Raw genomic sequence first — 21,250 nt, 5'->3', positions numbered from 1 at the left:
GAGTCGTCGTAGGGAAATCCGCGGGGGATTTAAATATCCCCCGCGGCATTTAAATAAAAATGTCCGCCGCTTTTTTCCGGCTTTTAAAAAAGCCGGAAAAGAGCGTCTAGACTGGCCCCGATCCTCCGGAAAAAGTGCCCTTTTCCGGAGGCTCTTATTCTTACTTTGAAGTAAGAAGTACTTTGAAGTAAGAATAAGAGCCTCCGGAAAAGGGCACTTTTTCCGGAGGATCGGGGCCAGTCTAGACGCTCTTTTCCGGCTTTTTTAAAAGCCGGAAAAAAGCGGCGGACATTTTTATTTAAATGCTGCGGGGGATATTTAAATCCCCCGCGGATTTCCCTACGACGACTCGTGAAATTTACATGCCCCTTCCGGAAGAGGGGCCAGTGTAGACGTAGCCAAAAAGAAACCCTAAACTACTTTTTACAGGGTTCCTAGTTCATAACATAAATACAGGGAAAGGACCTAGACTTAATTGTGGACAGTTCAATGAAGAGTACTGTTCAGTGTGCACGTGTTATTAAAAATAAAAGCAAAGCATTAGGAATAGGGTAGACAATGACAGATACAGATCAGTGGTTTGCCCTCACCTAGGATACTGTGTCACCCCGTCTCAAAAAGGATATTGCAAAATTTGAGATGGTTCAGAGAAAGGCAACAAGAATGATTAGAGTCACGAGGAAAAATCTCACTCGAAGATACATTTAAAAAATTAGGATTGTTTACCTTAAAAAGGAGATAAAACAGACGGAAGCATGGTCTGCTAAATAATGAATGATACAGAGGAGGTTTGCTTGGGAGTTTCTGTTTTCCTTGTATCATAACACAATAAAACTGGGGCATTCATTGGAACTAAAAGAGCAAATTTAAAACTGACAAAAAGAAATTCCTTTTCACATAATGCCTAGCAGAATTCATTGCCACAGGAAATTATAGAAGCCAAGTAGACAGCAAGGTTCAATGGTGCATTGGATAATAAGAATATGCAGAGTTATAAGAGTTAATGTTTTAAAAAAGAGTTTTATGGGGCTATGAATCTCTGTTTATGATTAATCTTTTTGAAGTGTTCACTGTAACAAAAAGGGTAGTTCTGTGAAATCTGTCTTCCAGCTCACTTCCACTTCACACTGCATGTGTCCTCAGCTAAATATAGGATGGCTGCTATTAAATATTAAACATTTATTGCTAAGTATTATTATTAACTGGTGCTATCATACAGTGATAGCTAAAATACAACAGATGCTTCTCTCTGCTTGGAATAAGTAATGTGTACCTCAGAAACTAGGATATGGAACCTGAGAACAAACTTACTTTTGAATGGCAATTGGTGTACACTGAGGACTAGATGCTAGCTTTTAGCTACATCTGTGCAATCTCTGAGCCAAATTTTGCAGTAGTTTACAATGTATGCGGTGCTATGAAATCATATTGGTCAGTAATTGAGATCAGAATTTGGCCCTAAGTGTGTGCAAGGAGCAACCCGTGCTCATCAAGATTTGTTCAGATATCTTGGATCAAATTCTACACAGAATTTACCTGCAGTTTCACTGTTGACAGTTGTGTTGCATGGAGTTATATGTTTCAGCACAAAATTAGAACTAGTACTTCAATGGCTATTTCCTATGCATGGAGGTAAATTCATACACATCACCATCTTGAAAGTGGCAATAGTTGGAGCTTTTCACAATTTGCATGGGTCAAGTTTGGGAAATCCCTGAAAACTCTGGGAGCAGCAGGGGATAGTTAGAGGGTGACCATTATAATTGTCTAGTCCAGTGATGGGCAACCTAGGCCAATGAGTGGGACATAAGAGGCTGTCCACCTCAGCGGGCTGCAAGACTGTCGTAACCAAGATGGTCTTCCAATATAGCACAGTTTAGCTAACTACGCTTGTGTACCTAGAATTTGTGGTGTGTGCCTACTGAACTGTAGCAGCGCTTTGACAGGATGCAGAGAGAGCGCATGGCTCTCAGTGTTGTGTGCAATCAGCATGCACTTCCCCCTCACTCACACCTGTTACGTGTATGTGACTTTAGTAATAGGTAGGAAAAAACTAACATAGGAAAAAACTAACATAGACAGAAATCTGAGGAATCTGTCAACCCTGTGTGTGGGCAGCAGTAAACAAATCATCTCGTGAGTCACACACAGAACCCCAATGGGCTACACGTGGCCCTTGGGCTACAGGTTGCCCACCACTGATCCAGTATGACCTTATTAAAAGGCATATGATGTGTGGAAAGCTGGCCCATGCATCAAATCTCCAGAGAATTCTTTAAAAATCTTCCTTCAACATGGGCTTCACCACCACCACCACACACTACCATAAGAAATTGTAAATAATCTAACACAAATTAATGCAGAAGAAAAAATAAATTGAAAAATATAGGAGTAGCACAGGGTATTAATTGATGAAGCAGTTTTATAATTCTGATGTGTGTATTCAGGTGGAAATGATTATGCAGATTCAAAACCTTCTACAGACAATCAGATCACATTCATTTCTCTCTCTCAATATATGTAGTGTTTGTTATTTAAGTTATGCTTGTTGGGCTATTCAATCAGCTAACAGCTGGATTAAAGAGAACTATTTCAAATGTACATTATGAAATGGAGCATGTAATTGGCTGAAGTAGATTCTGGGGGTGTTCAGCCTAACACAGGTCAAGGCTTGTTAGTCAATTTGTTCTCTAAATATCATTACACCCATCTGTTTCCCCTACTATTTTTTAAATAAATTTAATTTCTTTCTTTCCAATTTGAAATGTTACAGACTGTGGAAGCCAAATGTCTCCTGAAATCTGGAGCTTGCTTTCAAAACCCACCATTGTAGATCTCAGCAGGCAGTCTGCCAGCCAGCAGGTGAAATGGAGAACTCTCACTCTCAGCTGCTCCTGCCTGCTGGCTACTGGCAGCCTGTCCAACCAGGGTGAACACAAAGGGCCCAATCCTTGTTCCATTCTAGTCAGCTGCCAACCTTTCATGGGCTTCAGTGGGAGCTGGACCTGGACTAAAGTAAAAATACATATTAAAGAAGGGAATATATTTTAAAAGGAAATCTTAACCTTATTTTTGCTGATTTGATATCAGTTTCCAGGGAAACAAAAGACTGGGGATCTGGAAGCCAACAACTGAAATTGACTCAGCTGGTGGCTAGTTCTGTTTCTGTTTCCATGGGAACAGATATGAAATTGACAAAAATAATAAAACAGGGCAGGGTCAGTTCCAAGATGGCAGAATGTACGGCTCCCTTCTCAGTTAAAATGAGGGGTATTGTTGGTGTTTATTGCTTTGATGAGTGTTCCTTTTTAGGTTCTGGCTCCATTGTTCACTTCAGCTGCTTGATTCTTCTTTTTAAATCACAGGCACTGCCATACTGGATCAGACCCACAGTTTCCGGCAGTGGCCAGCACCAGATGTCTTCAAGGGAAGTTGCAACTTACCCTGCCATGGATAGCTAGTAGATAAACTGCCCACTGTGAAAACTTCATCTCTAATAATGAGAGATTGGTTTAAGTCCTGAAACATAAGGTTTTATATCACGGTGGAAGTGACTCATATTGACACCTAGTTTCTGCCACTGAACTACTGAGGGCATACTGTATGGGATTTTCTGCACACAAAATTGTACCTCTTTAAGCTGAAGGTATTATTTTCAGCTGATTTAGTTAGTCAGGTGCAAAACCCAAGATATTTTAGTTTAAGTCAGGGCTATTTTGGTTTAGTTGTATGTTCATTAGGAATCTATTTAAATTAAAGTGAAATTAGCCATCGAACCAAAACAAAACTATGGATACACTGTACACCTCTTGCATTAGTGTATAGGATATACATTAAAAAACAGGCTACATCCACTCTGTAGTGTGTAGCTACATGTGTGAGTGAAAGGCTCTGGCAGTAGGGAGGCAGCAAGGAACGGCTGAGCAACAGGAAATTGATGGAGTTTTTCTCTGCTACTGGAGCTTCTGGAGCCTTTCCCTGCCCAGGGATACAAAGTGCTACTCCTTTACCCTCTTTTCCTTCTTCATTGATTCTAGTAGTGCAAAACATCCTCCCATGTTTCAACAATACTAACTGGATCAAAAATTCCAGTCTTGTTTGTTACCCAGCCCCCTGATGTGTAGGGAACTGAAGAATTTCTTCTATGTCCTTTGGCTACATGATTAATTTTGTTCTCAACATTACAGTTTCTGTGGTGAGTGGTCATATCTTCCCTCTTTTTACCCTCTCCTGTTAGTATTAGTTTACCACCTGACTACTCTAGCCAGCTTATCCTCGAGGAAACTGATTGTTTTCTCCTAAAGTGTAAACCAAACTATGTAGCCCTACAACCTCATAAAAGACAGAGTAGAGCTCCACAAAGCCAAAGGCACTTTGTTAGCCAACACAGTGCCATAATAGGTGGTGCAATATTAAGTAACTAATTCAATTAAAAGTGTGGTGTCAGACAAGAGGGCATGGACTCATCATTGGCTTTCATCATGTTCTTAACTTGGATATTAAGAAAGGTAGAGATGAGTTGGAGGACGTGATATTGAGTAATCTGGAGTTAAGATCTTTAGCTTATGCAGATGACATAGTACAACTGGCAGACACATTTATTTAATGGTGATACTCCTCGCTACCTTGAAAAATGGGTATAATTGTCTTGGGTTACAGCAAATGCCACAAAAACAAAGTAATGACATCTTGGAAAAAGGACAATACATACAAGAGTTAAAACAGCAGCAGTGAAGTCACAGAACAAGTAATATCTAAAGAGTACCTAGGAATCTTGATTTGTTCTGATGGTTCCATCAAGGATGAGGTTAAAGGAAACATAACTTAGCTACTAATGCTGCACCAAAATCAATACAATTATGGACTGAAAAAATGTTTCACTTGGTAACGATGTGAAAATATATGGCTTTACTCTATGGTCTCAAAGAAGCTGCATTAAGTGAAACAAACATCAGGTACCTGGAGGTAGTAGATATGACAAGGGAATGGAAAGTGGCAGGTGTAAAGTAGGTTTTAAGGAAAATAAATAAGCTAGAAGCAGAGTAGGATGTGAAATCAGGGTATGGGATTCACTGCAATCCAAAAAGATTACAACAATGGGGACCTTGTAGCAAAGTTAAGACTTCCTGACTTCTGAGTGCTTATTTCACAGCCTTAAAATTACACGAACTCTAGCTGCTGCTACTTAACATTAAAGCTCTAGTGGACACTAAAAAACTGAACAGAATGATTGATAACGGATGCACTGAAGAAAATGAAGTTCTGTATGCCTGCCCAAAAGTCAGACTTCCGTTAATTATTTTCAGTATAACCCACTTAAATTATCAATGATAGTTTAGTATCTTAATATATAGAACTAACAAATAATCCATAGAGAAGACTGTACAGAGCAACAATAAGATATCACAACAGTTAATCATTTTCAATGTCAGTCTGTAAACAGTTATGGATATGTATCTGTATGTAAGTACAGATCCATAACACTAAAACTCAGATGCATGTGCATGCACACATGTGCGCGCACACACTCCTTATTTTTATATCTATTTTCCAAAAGGCTGGCTCATGAATGTGTTAAGAAATTGGAACAAATCACGGAAAAGGTAAATGATCAAACAGACAGAGTGTGACTACCTGAAAGTGATACAACATCAGAACGGCCATAGTGGGCAGACCAAAAATCCATCTAGCCCAGTATCCTGTATTCTAACAGTGATCAATCCCACATGCTTCCGAGGGAATGAACAGAACAAGTAATTATCCAGTGATCCCTCTCCTGTCACCCATTCCCCAGCCTCTGGCTCATACTTACCAGGACTAAATACCTGACCTATTGTAACCGCTTAGTACTTGAGCCATAATTAATTTGTTCAAAGTCATTTTTCTGACCTTTTCCTGTACTCTGCCTCTTTAAGGGAGGAGAACTAGAGTGAGAGAGGCTGCAGCTGTTAGTGCCTAAGAGCCACCACCTGCTTACCTTAACTGGGACTGAATTACACAGACTGGGCTGTAGATGATTTACTAATCTTTTTTCTCGAGGGAGGAAAACCCTTTCTCTAACATCACTAATGTCTGTGAGCTATTAGCCTGTACACATAATCTCTGTTACTGCCTGCTGTGCTAAGACATGAACTCAGGGCAGAAGTCAAAAAGATCAAGCCACAAATATCCACTGAAATGAATGACAACAGTTATAATTCTCATTCTATAATAAAGTATGTATTTATGTGATACAAAACCTTCGAACACCAGGACCGACACAATGAAACCTTGATAGTTATATCAGCACTTATGGAGGGATTGGGAGACGGGGGAGAGGCTGACTGAATCACAATACCCTTTTCTTTGGCAAAAGTGACTATTTGATTGTATTCACATCTTTACATAGACTAAACAGTGGTCTTTTAATTATTCTGACCCCACTTTCTGGGGAAGAAAATCCTACTAAAATCTATATTTTGTGAAATAAGCAAGACAGTTAAAAACGTTAGAGAGAGCATGGTAATTGTTTGAGACCACTTTTCAGTAAATGCATGCTATGCCACAAGTGACATTTTCATTCAATGTCAGTCTGTAACCAGTTATGGATATGTATCTGTATGTAAGTACAGATCCATGACACTAAAACACAGATACATGTGCATGCACACAGTTTATTTGAAGCACTTCTTCTACACCCTGGGCACTTTCCAAAGGGTGATCCCTGTCCTCAAAAAGCTCACAATCGAAGGAAAGCTCCAATGGAGAAGACAATAAAAAGGGTTATTTATACTTCCTTTAGCACAACATTTCCCAAACATCTGAAAGCTGAGATCTCCTTCAGAAAACATTAAACCAATGATGACCTCTTTCAGTTCCAGCTTGTAATATTAACAGCCTACTCATGTTAGGCTTATAATAAAAATAAATTTTAAAACCCCACATCCTTACATTTATTTTTTATGAACTGATATAACACACATTATTCAATGGTAAGTATTACTCAAGTACAAGTTATTATTCAAAACTGACCAACACATTACTTTTTTCAAGTTTACAATATTATAACTCAATGGTGACACAGACCTATTGTTTCAGGCTCTCTGTGAATTCAAGCAGATGTTTCCGCCTCAATTTCAATCACCCCTTTAAGTTTTCTTCCACAACCACAACAGCTAGGGACTAACTTAATAAAAACAAACTCTCAAACACTGGTAACAGTTTTGCACCCCCCGGAGAGTCGCCGGGAAGGGACATCTCACTCTTTAGGAGACACTGCTATGACATACGTTTTAAAATGATATTTGCAGAAAAGTTCCAAACCCCTTTCCAAAAAAAGCTGGTGCCATATAGAAATAATGGAATAAAATATTATAGTATAGAATAGAATGACAAACTTTTTTTAGTTACTAAGCAGCTCTAGTGGTAAAATTGTTGTTTTTCTTACTGATAACCAAATACTGATGACCATCAAATCTATTCTGGTGTAACTATTACATCTCCAATCTCCATGTTGGAAATACCTAGTATGCCATGTGAAGGTGGATTGTTGATGTGTACAGAAGGAGAGAATGTCATTAATTTTGTGATTTCTTGTGGTCATTTCTTTTATTTTCAAAATGTTCTATTTCTAAGAACAGTATCACAAAATGGCATTATCCTATTATCCCGAGACAATCAAAGTCTTCAACATGACCTTTCTAGGAATAACAAAAACATTAAAATAGGAGCAATTAATGTGTGTGAAGGGGAGGGAGGATGACCTTACAAGTAAGAGAGGTAATATAATTCCTGAACATCTGCAACAATAATGCAGTGTAAGCAATGACCTCTCCACAGCTGTATTGAATGTGTTCTTACTAAAATCGCCTAATGGATTCTGTAATCTATTATTTATTGCAGGAGTATCTGTTATAGATTCTTATTAGAGAATTCTCCTGTGTTTACAGCATCTAAAATCTCTAAAAGTGACAGACATGCAACACCTTATTTAGAACGCAGCTAGGATTTCCATCTGTAGTTTCATTTTATTAAAAACAAAACAAACCCTCTACTTGGCCTATTTTAGTATATTATCATGTATCCTTATGTAAGCCCTAATGAAAGTGGCAGAAGAAGACATGGGACTGTAGATACTGATACTTAGTCTTGGTGACATACCTCCATGTTGTACTTTTCCACAGTCCTTCTCAAGGGGTCTACCACCTGCCAGCAAATCAAGATGCAAAGATCAATCAGCAGCATCCCTCCAACTATCACCAGCAGCTTCTGGTCCTTAATGATCTGGAAGGACAAAGATAGAGCAAAGAAGGGCATTTCCATGAGTCTGAGATTCCTGTGGAGACTTCCTCACATGCAGTGAATAAACATGCACTGTTGCTAAATAGGCTTTTTAATAATGTATAGAGAATTGTTTCAGAAATAGCAGGCGGAAGAAAGGTACTGTCTCCTGTTTAATGTCAATGTCTAATGATTATATAAGTATATCAAAGGGATATTGTGAGTACCGGTAAATACTTCTTAATAACAAATTCGGAATTCTGGAAAATCTAGAAGAGTCTATTCCAAAGATCAGTTGTGGTGTGTATGTGTGAGCATACAGAAGTCCATTGATTAATTAAAGCTCTCACCACAGCAAAAGCTACAGTTAAATTTGCATTTCAAGTTCAAGTTTGAAACCCTGTTGTGTGGTAAGGAGAATATATATTTCCTTTATTACAAAAAGAAGAGTTTTTTGCACATGTAATTCTGAATAGTTAACTTTAATACTGTAATTTTTGCACATGCCCTGACTTTAATAGAGAAGAACTGCTTAGCCTTATAGGGGTATAACAATAGCTATATATCATTTCTATCACACACACAAAAATTCATCTTTAATGTTCTTTTAATGTAAAGTCAAACACTTCAAAGTGAGGAAATGTCCAATTAAGGTTGATTGTTCATGCTTAACTAGGCCCCGTTGGTCACAAGCATTGTTACACAGTCTTCAATTACACAGTCACAGAGCACTTTTTTCTACCGGGGCCCTGTTTCAGAGTTCAGTGAAAAGGCCACCAGAACATTTGGACATGGACAAAACAATGCATTTCCCCATTGTCTCATTCATGGAAAAGGGATAAATGTTTCACTGAAAATTTTTTAAACAAATTCATCCTGAGGGGGACACTCAGAATGAAAAATTTCAGCCTAAATTATTAAAATTTTAAAAAGTTATAAACAACTGAAACCCAGGTATTATAATGGGAAGAGACAGGCAACCTACCAATCCTACCTATAATACGTTATTTTATATTGAGTTTCTATAAAGTTGCAGGGAGAGGTGTATATTACTGTACATCATTTCCCCCTTCCATTTGGAAATTAAAAGCTTTCCCCTACTTAGCCTTATAGCATATATTTTAAAATTTTATTCATACTATGTAAACTGTCTCATACTGTGTCTGTAATCCCTTTCCACTGAAATATCAGAATTCAAATTATCTCCAAATTAGTTACTCCACAAATTATTACTTAAAAAATGAGACAGTTATAACTAGAAATATAAGTATGAAGGAAATATATGAAAACCCCTTCCTGTTTATTTAGTGTAATACATTCTCCCCGGTCAAAGAAGCTACTGTAGTATTGTATGCCACTCTTTACTAAGCTGTTTCTCCAATTATTTAAAAAGTTTGGAGTAAAAATACTAGGTATTCTGCTTATATAACCAGAGTAACTGAGGTTACCTTAAGTGTTATTTCCATTTTCTATCTTACTAATATTGTCATAATGAAGGGCTAAAGGTGGACCCTTACTACATTCGCATTTGGTGGATTAAGGCAGGAGACCCATTTCATGGCAGGCATTCCAGGACAGGGGTGGGGTGAGAGCTGCTGTTGCCATCATGTTGCTACTCCCTCTTCTGCACAACTGGGCAAGGTATGAGTGGAAGGGAAGGGAAGAGGTTGCCTCAGGAAAAGAGCTAGCCCTGCTTACTTCCCAGACTACAGAGGAAACAGGCACTGAACTGTGACTCTCAATCCCAGTTTGGTTCCTGCTCTGTTTTTGGTGTAGCACAATCACAGCCTGTCCTTTACTCATGACCAACTGTTAAGATTACACGCTAGTGCTAAAGGATGTTGTGTAAGGGAGAAATATACCCTGTATATAGGCACAACTCAAAGCCTATGCATCACTTAAGTCCTATTTAAGTCCTCAAAGTAGGGCTTAGATAAAGAAGTAATGCAGTTCTTGTGCTGTTCCCAGGCAGAAGGGTGAGTTTCACATTGAGCTAACAGAGAGATATGAAGATAGTCAGTAAGGATTAAACCCATAAAAGGTTTTAAGGGCCTAAGTCCTACAGTTAGGCACCACTTCGATCCTCTAGACCCCGGCTTCAGTGCCACCTAATTCTGTACGCACTTCCACTTCCATTGTCAAAGTTCCCTAGGCACCAAATTTTCAGTCAGTGAACATATGCACATACCTCAGTTCAAGCACCTATGCATGTATCACACACCTAACCCCCAAGGTCAAGGGCCGAAAACCAGTCTCTTTGTTCCAGTGATGATATTATAGCTATAAGCATAATCTTTCTCATTTTTTTTTGCCTTCACAAAGTCGTCTTAAACCTAGTATGGGTCCCCAACCTCTGGTTTTTTGTTTGTTTGTTTCTGAGACCAGGAAATACCCGGAATAAACCCCCTTCCCTTTGTGCTGTGTAGGAATTGATTTTTAGTACCCAGGTGTAGAAGACAGTCTATTTCCAGCCAAAGCAGATTTTTGTGGGCAAGGGCAATGAAGAGGGATGGAGAAGCGAAGTTGGTGAGTGGAAGAGAAATGAAGGGAATGGTATACACTGGGGCTGTGTCTACACTGGCATGAATTTCCGGAAATGCTTAAAACAGAATAGTTTTCGTTATAAGTATTTCCGGAAAAGGAGCGTCTACATGGCAGGCTGCTTTTCCAGAAAAGCCCCCTTTCCAGAAAAGCGTCCGTGGCCAATGTAGACGCGCTTTTCTGGAAAAGAGCCCCGAGCATCATTTTCGCGATCGGGGCTTTTTTTCCGGAAAAGACTACTGGGTTGTCTACACTGGCCCTTTTCTGGAACAGTGTTCCAGAATAAGGACTTATGCCCGAGCGGGAGCAGAATAGTTTTTCCGGAATAGCGGCTGATTTTGTACAGTAGAGCATCGTTGCTTATCCGGATATTCAAGGGCCAGTGTAGACAGCTCGCAGCTTATTCCGGAAAAGCGGCTGATTTTCCGGAATAAGTGGCCCAGTGTAGACACAGCCTGGGAAAATAGTCTCCAAAATCCACTTGTTCATAATGATGGACTCCCCAGCCTGCCAGATGTGGTAAAAGCAGTAGCCAAAAGGAGGATGGCAGGTGAAATGCTAAAGCTGGTATGAAAGGGGATGGGAACTTGGGACCTTGACCGTCCTATCAAAATTGATGTTTCAAAGTGGAAGGTTGTGAAGTTAATGGTTGGGAGGTGGGTGGTTTCCTACTCTGGATCCTTTATCTTTTGCAGTGAAATTCACATGGCTTGTACAAACTTGTGAACAGGGCAGGAGGGAATCTGCACTGTTTAGGACCTACTAAATTTTCTCTTCTGGGCAAGTGATAGATCTCATAAAATGACCCTAGAATCTTTTAATGTGTGCAAAGATTCCTCTGCGTTGCCAGCGAACAACTGAATGTCTTCAAAAGGAGGGTCTTCTATTGTATTCTGGTCTTCTTTTGGTATTCAAACGAGAGCAGAAGCCAGGAGGCCCCCCTCATAACTACTGGCATGGAAATCAAACTAGTGGCAGTAATAGCAGAACTGAGCAAAGTCTGTAGAGGTAGCCTGGCGAGGAGTTGGCCATGTGCAACAACTGCCAGGAAGGGCACTCCATGTTCTGCCAGCAGATGTTCAATGAAATATTTCAGCACAGAAAAGCTTATTTTGGTTAGACTTAGACATTAAGGCCTGGTAATTGGTGATTCTAAACTGTAACATAGCCGAAGAATGAAATTTTCTACCAAGGAGATAGAAGGAGGCACTTAAGATTTTTAGCATAGGTCATAGATTTAGCATGGTGCTGCCTTTGTTTGCTAAGCGCCTCAACCACCAAGGAATTAAGACACGGGTAAGAAAATAAAATTTCTGACTCCTTAGAGAGACAATAATTTTTTTGTCCACTCTCTTGCACGTGGAGGAACTGCTGCTGACATATGACAGATAATATTTGCAGGATCCAGGACCGAGTCATTGATTGGAAGGGCAGTGTGGGAAGAGGAGGCAATATGAAAGTGTCGAGCAGTTTATGATGCAGTTCCTCAATCTCCTCAAGGTGGAACTGTAAAGAATCCACAAAGCTTCTGATGAGATTATGAAACTACTTAAAATTATGTGCTCGGGATGGTGGTGGCAGGACAGCTTCATCCGGAAAGAAGAGATATTTGCAGCTGGAGAGACCTCCTCATCATTCTTGGCCTCCTGCTCCTCAAAAATCTCTTCCTAAAGCTCCAAGTCCCTGGAAGGGGAGGAGAGTTTCCCGTCTCCAGGGACAGAGCTTAAGGCCCTGGAGAATTGATGGTGATAAGCTGTCCAGTTTCCCCAGCGTCGCCAATGGCATCATGCATATGACATACGTGGTGGGATCCAGGGATGCTTTCCTCAGCAGTATGGAAGCTGTGGATTTCAGAACTCAGGCTACTCAGGAACATTGGGAAAACAGTCTACATGGGACAAAGTGAAGAGACTTATATGGATATTTGGGAGGCTGAGGCAAAGTTTTCATCAGAATTCCCCTAATTGGGGCAGAGAAGGAACTTGAGGCATGACCATGAGTATCTGGGGAGTGGGAAGCTCTCAGTACCAAGGAAGTGTGAAGTACTGCCATGGGCACTGGGTGCCCAGCGATCTGGATGTTTTCAACATTGAGAAGAGACTGAAGACAAGCAATGGTGATTCAGGAATCACTGACACTATAAAGTCACTTAAGGAAACTGAAATTATTGTGGTACTGAGAATGCTGTTGGTACCATGCGCATGGCTGGAGCTGAAGTAATGGTAACAAAAAGAGTGGACTGTACTATGAGTTTTGAATCATAGTACAGTCCATTCCTGTTAAGCATAATAGGTGTGTAGGTTCACCTATTATTTTAATGTATTTTCTCAGTAGTGTTTATCACTTTAAGAATAAAATATGTTTATTTAGAAGGACTGTGTGTTAGCTTGTCTGCTTACGCACTCTGCCCACTGTTGGGAGTAACAAATAGATAGCAGGGAACTATTCAGCTGGGAGATATCCTTGTCAGAAAGAAGACAGATGTGGGGCTCCACCCAACAATGGGGATGGTTGGGGAACTAGAAGCCTGAGAGGGAAATACAGGTGCAAGGACCTTGACCCTTGACACAAGTCAGTGATTATTTTGAATGAGGGGAAGTGCTGGTTCCATCTGTATTAGTCTACAGGGAAGCCACCTAAGGGCAAGTCTACACAGCAGCGTTATTTTGAAATAACTAGCACCTTATTCTGAAATCTGTAACCCTCATTTTATGAGGAAAAACACTTATTTTGAAATAGCTCTGCACTATTTCAATGGGCATTTGCTGTGTAGATGCGCTATTTCAAAATAAACTATTTCAAAATAGCTTATTCTGAAATAAGCATGCAGTGTAGACATGCCCCAACAGTCTTGCTTTTGCATTTTTGAAATAGCATTTGTCTGCAGTTACCACACAAAATCTCCCAAGATAATGGTAGTTCCATACTGAGATTTGCCACTAAAAACAAAGGCATAAATATTGCCCACTGCAAAAGGATTGGGCCATACTAACTATCTCAAGTGTGCAGAGACCATCTAATGGGCCTTTCAAAAACAAAGGTAGCCCATGGAGTGGAGTGATGGGGAAAATGGCCTGCATAAATGTTAAGACTATGCTGAAAGGAATATTTTTCTCTTGACTTTATCGTCACCTGCACTGTGGGGGCTCTTTCTTCCTTGGACTTGCCATCCAGAGGGAGAAGAGGTAAAAGATTCAGATCACTATCAATGAAAGCGTGGTCAATCTGAAACTAAGAGATCCTGAATGTGTCACATTAAACTATTTGGCCAACCATTCCATCAATTGGCTCCAATTAACAGCAGTCACATGAATCTATGATATCAAGTAACAAGGAAGAATAAAAAAGGCTTCCTTGCTTTTAGTTATTAGGTAACAGCATCCTTAATAGTTTCCCCAAAGTACATATTAAATCCCTGTTCTGCTGTCTGGTCAGATATTCTCCAGGGTTAGGAAGGGTTGTTAATCCAAGAATATGCTAGTGTGTATGATTTAGCAATCACCTTTGTGTTAAACCCTTAGAAAGATTATGCGTTGTTGTCTAAAGACGGGCGGAATAGAGCAGGAAAACAAAAGACTGTACCCTAGTGGCCCTTAAGAAAGAAAAGTTAAAAGAGGAATTAGAGAGAAATAATTCTAATACCTGTACTTTCTTAAAATAAAGTATAGGGTTATTTCCTGATTTTGGCAGTAGTCTTAGATCCAAGGCAAATCGGCTCCTTCTTGAACTTCCCATGTAGGGTTAATAGAGTAACTCTTCCTTTGATCTGAGGAAGTGGGTCTGGCCACAAAAGCTCATCTTTACTCAAGTGCAATAAAACTTTCTATAACAAGGGTAAAGCTTATCTGTTCAGGACACAGAATGTTCTCAGAGGCCAGTCTGAGGCTGAACTCCCCCCAAATTTAGGACTATCACAAACCTCACCATTTCACACAAAGTGCAAGGCACAGCACCTCATTTTGTATTCTCTAATATAAATACATAACAGGGTGTTAACAAACAAACCAGCAAAATCCCTACCAAAAAAAAAAGAAAAAAAAAGACACTGTACCCACGATTCTCTTGCTAAGGATAGGGTGAGAGAAAAGAAAAAAACATTATCTGACAGATGTTGGTCATGCCATTTAATGCTTTATTGGAATGTGCTCAGATATTACAGTGATGCTATAAGAACCTACATAGACTAGACTAGAATAAACTAGAATAGAATAGAAAGCCCACAGAGCTTTATACATGCCAGCTGCTTTGATCATGCTCCCAGGCCTTACAGCACTTACTTGGGAGACAGAGAGCTAGTGTTCTACCCTGGAACCAGAAAAGTGGACACTACTTCTTCACTCATCTGAGGGCAGGAGAAGCCTGAATTCTAATCCTAGTTTACCCACTGATTGCTGTTAATAATTCTCTGCACTTCACAAGTCTTGTTGTTGAGGAAAAATTTATATTTCTTACACTAAGAGGTGGATAAGTATCATTCACTCCATTTTATGGATGGAGTAACTAAGAGTATAGAAGGTTACTTTGGAGAGAGCTGGAAACAGAACCTATATTTGTAATATTGCAGGCTTAGGTGTTACACAAATCCACATTGCCTTTCAAAATGAATGTGCCATATCTATGTGATAGGTTGTGCTATCTGTAACCACTCAACCATACTTCCCCCACCTCCAAGAATAGAACCCAAGATAGATTTTCAACATTCCTTTAACAAGTAGCTGTGAAAGCTACTGGCACCATGGGTAATGCTCTCGCCTGTAGGGCAGGGGCGGGAAACCTTTTTGGGTCAGGGGCTGCTGTGACCCACAGACAAATCAGTCAGGGGCTGCACACAAGTGAGAAGCAAAAAACTCCCCTCGCTGACGTGACCCCCAACTGAGTAGAAAGACACTCCCCACATTCCCCTTGCCCACCAGAGCCGGGGGGAGGAAGGGTGAGGGAGGAGCCTAGTAGATTTTATGTGCTCCAGGCCTGCAAGCTGGGGGCCGCATCTGGCCCCTGTGTATGGGGTTCCACACCCCTGCTCTAGGGACTGGTTCATATAAAGGAAAATATGATTTAGCTCCTTTATCAAGTGTGCAACTCCAAATAAAAAGAGGTAACTTTCATGTACAATAACTGATCGGGAGAACATCTATACATTCTATAACTGGTGACTGCATGTGCAGTACATATGTGTTAGAGAACTTCCAACTCAGCGGCATCTTCAAGGGTGGCACATACATCCTTCACTCCCTCTTGTGTTTCAGAAAGGGTAGAAATGGCAGCGCTACCTCACTACACCCAGCTTGTTTGTCATGGCTTGTGGGACTCCAAAGCAGTGGTGAAAAAGAGTGGAATATGAGTATGAACTCACATTTCGAAGAGCAATACTGCAAAGGTAAACAAAATCTGCAAATGCCACAAAGTAGGGAGGTATTCCCAATATGGAGGATGACCAGAACATTATAAATGATCTGGATGAACTTGAAAATGGGAGTAGTAAAATGAGATGAAATTTTAAAGTGCAAAATCACGTACTTAGGGTCTAACAAGAAGAATTTCTGCTATAAGCTGGGGAGGTACCACTTCAAAGAAACAGAAGAGGAGTATAATGTAAAAAATGTGGTTGTACTGGTCAATCACAAGATGATTGTGGACTACCAGTGTGATATGGCCATGGAACAGGCTACTGCAAACCTAAAATGCATGAGGTGAGGTCAGGGGCAGCTCGTGACAATAGACGGACTTGGCCACCACTTAGGGCGCCACCTTCAACGGGACGCCCGGGGTGCCCGATGATGACATCAGTCCATTGACGGCCCTGCAGGTGGGGGCGCTGATCACGCATTCCGCTTGGGCGCCAGCTGCCGCAGCCCGCCTCAGACCACTCCTGGATGAGGTATTTCCAGTAAAGACAGGGAAGAATTAGTACTGTTACATAAGGCACTAGTGAGACCTTATCTGGAATACTGTGTGCAAGTTATCCCATGATTAAGAAAGATAAATTCAAACTAAAGAAGAGCAGCTAGGGTAATCAGAGGAATGGAGAGCTACCATATGAGAGGAGACTTAAGGAGATTAGCTTGTTTAGCCTTACAAAATGAAGGCTGTGAAGAAATCTGATTGCTCTCTCTATATATAGAGCAGAGGGATAAATACCCGGGAGAGAGAGAAGTTATTTAAGGACCAAAGCTGGCACAAGTACAAATTAATATAAACTAGTCACGAACAAGTTTAGGCTTGAAATTAGATGCAGATTTCTAACCATCAGAACAGAGAAGTTCTGGAACATCCTTCCAAGATGAGCCACAAGGAAAAAAAACCCCTAACTTCTTTCAAGACTGAGCTTGATAAATGTATGGAGGAGATGGTACAATGAGATTACTGACAATAGCTTGTGGCCCATCCACATCTGCTATCAGCAAATATCTTCAATGGGGAGAGATGGGACACCGGACGGGGAGGACAGAGTAGTGTTTCCAGGGTGTGAGACTGGTGATCCCAAGCCATGTTAGGTGTGTGTGTGTTCATTATGCAGCTTAGGTCACTTGCTGGTTTGTACAAGAATAAATAATGAGTTATCTGTAATTTGGAGTCTTCAAATCAAGGTTTAAGGACTAACTCAACCAGCCTTTACGAGCCTACCACAGGAGAGGGAGGGTAAGATTATGTGGCATGCAATGTGCAGGAAATCAGACTAAATGATCATGACTGTCTTTTTTGGGCTTAAAATCTATGGGTATGTCTATACTACCCCGCTAGTTCGAACTAGCGGGGTAATGTATGCATACTGAACTTGCTAATGAAGCCCGGGATTTGAATTTCCCGGGCTTCATTAGCATAAAGCCGGCTCCGCCATTTTTAAAAGCCGGCTAGTGCGAACCCCGTGCCGCGCGGCTACACGCGGCACGGGCTAGATAGTTCGAACTACGTAGTTATTCCGAACTATCTGTACACCTCGTTCCACGAGGCGTACAGATAGTTCGGAATAACTACGTAGTTCGAACTATCTAGCCCGTGCCGCGTGTAGCCGCGCGGCACGGGGTTCGCACTAGCCGGCTTTTAAAAATGGCGGAGCCGGCTTTATGCTAATGAAGCCCGGGAAATTCAAATCCCGGGCTTCATTAGCAAGTTCAGTATGCATACATTACCCCGCTAGTTCGAACTAGCGGGGTAGTGTAGACATACCCTATGAGTCTATGAGCCTCCATTGCTTCTTCAAATACTAGTCTGTAACCTGGAAGTCATGGGTGCTGTGTATTGATATTAAGGGAGCTATCTGTGGGTTGTCTGAGGCCTGACATGCCATCACTTGAGGGTTGGAGTGTAGACCCTCAAGGACCTAAGCATGGTCCTAAAGGGACCCCATGGCAGCTTAGGTCTTGTGGAACAAGAAGCATCCTTCAAAAGAAAGAACTTCAATTGTGGTTGAAGCTCCATAAGAATTCCTGACAAGGACAGCCACATAGAGTGGTGCATGGCCACTGCTCCTGCCATTGTTCTGGAGACTGAGCTGACAGCATCCACTGCCTCCTGGAGGTATTGCTTAGCAACCAGCTGTTCTTCTAATGCCAAAGTCTGAAATTCACTCCTGAACTGCAGTGGGAACTTGCCACTGAAGCACGGCACGCCATGCCACTTGAGATGGTTATGTTTCATGTTGAGCTTGATATCCTCATCTGGAGGCTTGAGGCAGACTATGACTTCCTACCATGCAAGCCCATGTGCTCCTGCTCTTCATCTTTGTGTCAATATCTTAAGATCCATGTGCTTTCTTTCCTTTGCTGTTATCACTATCAGGCCCCACATATCAGGAAAACTGCTGGTAGCCTGTGGCCAATACCACCAATCAACCCACTTTGAAGTCAGTGCTATGGAAGCAGGCCTTCCCTGTCCCCAACAGCACCTCATTTATAGGAATGCATAAGCAGCCCAGAACTGGTAAGTGTACTGTTGTATACCTTGTGCAGCATATCCTACATCTCTTCAGTCGGGGTCCACAGGATCGCTGCTACCCACCTCATAAGCTCCTGGAATACTTTATGATCATATGGAGTGGCTGATGTCTGATCTGATAGCAGAGCCTTAGCTGGTGACGATGAGGAGGTGCTTTCCAGTACTGGCTATGGACGGTCCTGCTCTGGAGGCTGCTGCTGCAGCTCATTGTGTTGGGGTCAAGTGCCCCCTCCCAGGCACACAGAAGCCAACCTGTGCTTGGAGTATATGGGGGAAGCCAGATCTGTGATGCTCTGCAGTATCCACACAGCCCCCATGTCCTGTAGGTTAAATCCTATGGTGTGGGTGGCCACCAAGACTAGTACCAGCTGTCCTCCTAAGGGTTGGTACCAAGCTGGTGCCTTGGCTGAGACCAGGTTTCTTTTTCCTATGCAGAGGAGGATGATCACAAAGTCATGGGATCTAACTGAGGATAGGTGTAAGTTTCACTCCAAGTCTCTTCCAGGAGCAGAGGTGCCCTTCCTGTTATCAGCAAGACAGATGTCATTGGTCCTCGGGGGTACCATGACAGTCCTGCAGGCAACATCAGGTCCAGGAACTTGGACAGCAGCACCAGCGATATAAGATTTTCAGGCATGTCTTTGATCAAGAGTTCCCATGTTTCAGGTCCTGGGGGGTGGGGATGCTTGTTCCAAGAATGCTGAGGTGTGGATAGGCTGAGTCATTAAACCTGCCTGTGCCGCTGTTGATGTTGATGTTGCACAAGGAGGCAATACTGTGGCTAGGGCTGGTACCGGCAGAGGTACTGTCTCTCTTGGTATTGACAAAGTCAGTATGGCTAAGCAGGTGCCAGCAGAAACCAGAAAACCCATGGGATATCCAGCCCCACTCAGCTAATGCCAGCTGTGGTGCTCAGGGAACTTGTTCTAGGTTTCGATGCATCCTTGATGTCAGACAACCGTGTTACCTTACACAGCTTAGAGTCTGAGACTGGAGAAGGCATTCTATGCCTCTCCTCTCACAAGGACATGCCTCAGTGTCCAACTGACCCGGCTGCTAACTGTTTGCCTCAGAAGGTCTTGAAAATGCCACCAGCATGGACTTCGATAACTTTTGTTTCCTTGAAGATCTGGAAGTCTGGAGTCATGGATCTGAGCTGGGACAAACGGACTGCTCTAGTAAGAAAGCGCTCAGGCAGGACTCCTTGGAGGGTTGGGTCCAGTTAGAGGATGACCTGCAGTTACAGAATCATAGAATACTAGGACTGGAAGGGACCTCGAGAGGTCGTCGAGTCCGGTCCCCTTCCCCCATGGCAGGAAGACCAACACCAGGTCTCACACCAGTCCAGAATACACTCCCTACAGTGGCAGAAGAAGCAGCTTGTTTGGCTCTTCCTGAGAGGCATGAAAGCCTTAGATGAAGGGAGGCTGTTTAAAGCTTGGGGAATTATGGTGAGGGCCCCCTGCTACTGAGTCTATATGCAGATAACTTCGGTCACCAATAACCTCAGGTCTGGCATGCTAACACTAGTCTAAGAGCCAAATGCCAACTACATTCAGCCATAAAGGTAGGTTATTCCCAACAGAGCGGCTCAGGGAGTTTGGAGAGGAAAAGACAGTTGACAGCAGCGGGGAAAAGGAAAGAGGTAGTCACACCACTGATTTTTTGAAAGGGTTCAACATAACTTCTCTTAGGACACTTGCAAATCTAGCGCTGGACTTCAGCAATAGTTTACATCTCAGAGAGAAACTAGAAAAACGACCGCTTTATTAGCAGTTATTAATCGTGACCAGACAGAATGGAGAAGAAGCTAATTCACTTATAACATAACTACACTCACATAACTCTATTGCAAGTATTGTAGATATACCTCATTAAAATAAAATCATTCATTGATTGACCAGTGACTCCGGGCAGAACATTGTTGGTTAGGAACTTTTCCAAACAGAATATTACAAATCAACCCTCTCACATGTTATGCGCCACACAGTTGTGGCTATAGAATGATATTGCACAGTTCCATCTTTGGAAAGCTCACCATCTCACCAACATTATAAGCCAAATTCATTCTTCTGATTAGTGCACCTGCTTAGCCTAGGGCTGTACAGGGCCCTGTGTGTAGAGAATTTTCTAAAAGAAATGTGTAATTGTCATTGCCTGCACTAAAAGGGATCCCAGTCTTTGGAAAGAACAGTACAAAGGGCTTGAATGGGTTGGAAGAAATGTTCTGATTTTGTTTGAGATAACATTCAAATATCTAGTCTATATTTTCTTTAATGAACAATTCTGTAGCAAAGTATGATGCATCATTACTAAATAGCTGGGGACATCAATGCACTTGATTACATTTATGATCCTGTTCCAAGCTATTCAGGAATGAATTGTCTCATACTGTATAGCAACGTGTTCTTTGTTCTGTTGCCCATTATTCTCATAATGCATAGAGATTATGGTTCTGGCACCATTTGTGGGCAGTTACAGTTCTTTTAAAGTTTTCATTGTTTTCCACGGCTAT

General features: G+C 41.6%; 1 protein-coding gene across 1 annotated transcript in view; it reads right to left on the bottom strand.

The window, feature by feature from the left end:
• GABBR2 (gamma-aminobutyric acid type B receptor subunit 2) overlaps nucleotides 1–21,250 on the bottom strand; it is an 856,335-nt gene that overhangs the window by 217,756 nt on the left and 617,329 nt on the right. The window contains exon 13 of the mRNA XM_075921529.1: nucleotides 8,140–8,262. Coding sequence (XP_075777644.1) covers nucleotides 8,140–8,262 — 123 coding nt within the window. The remainder of the gene's footprint in view (nucleotides 1–8,139; nucleotides 8,263–21,250) is intronic.

The sequence above is a fragment of the Pelodiscus sinensis genome, chromosome 2 (assembly GCF_049634645.1).
Source record: "Pelodiscus sinensis isolate JC-2024 chromosome 2, ASM4963464v1, whole genome shotgun sequence".
Classification (NCBI taxonomy): Eukaryota; Metazoa; Chordata; order Testudines; family Trionychidae; genus Pelodiscus; species Pelodiscus sinensis.
Note: the sequence above shows the minus strand (reverse complement) of the source record. Positions and strands in the feature narration are given on the sequence as shown.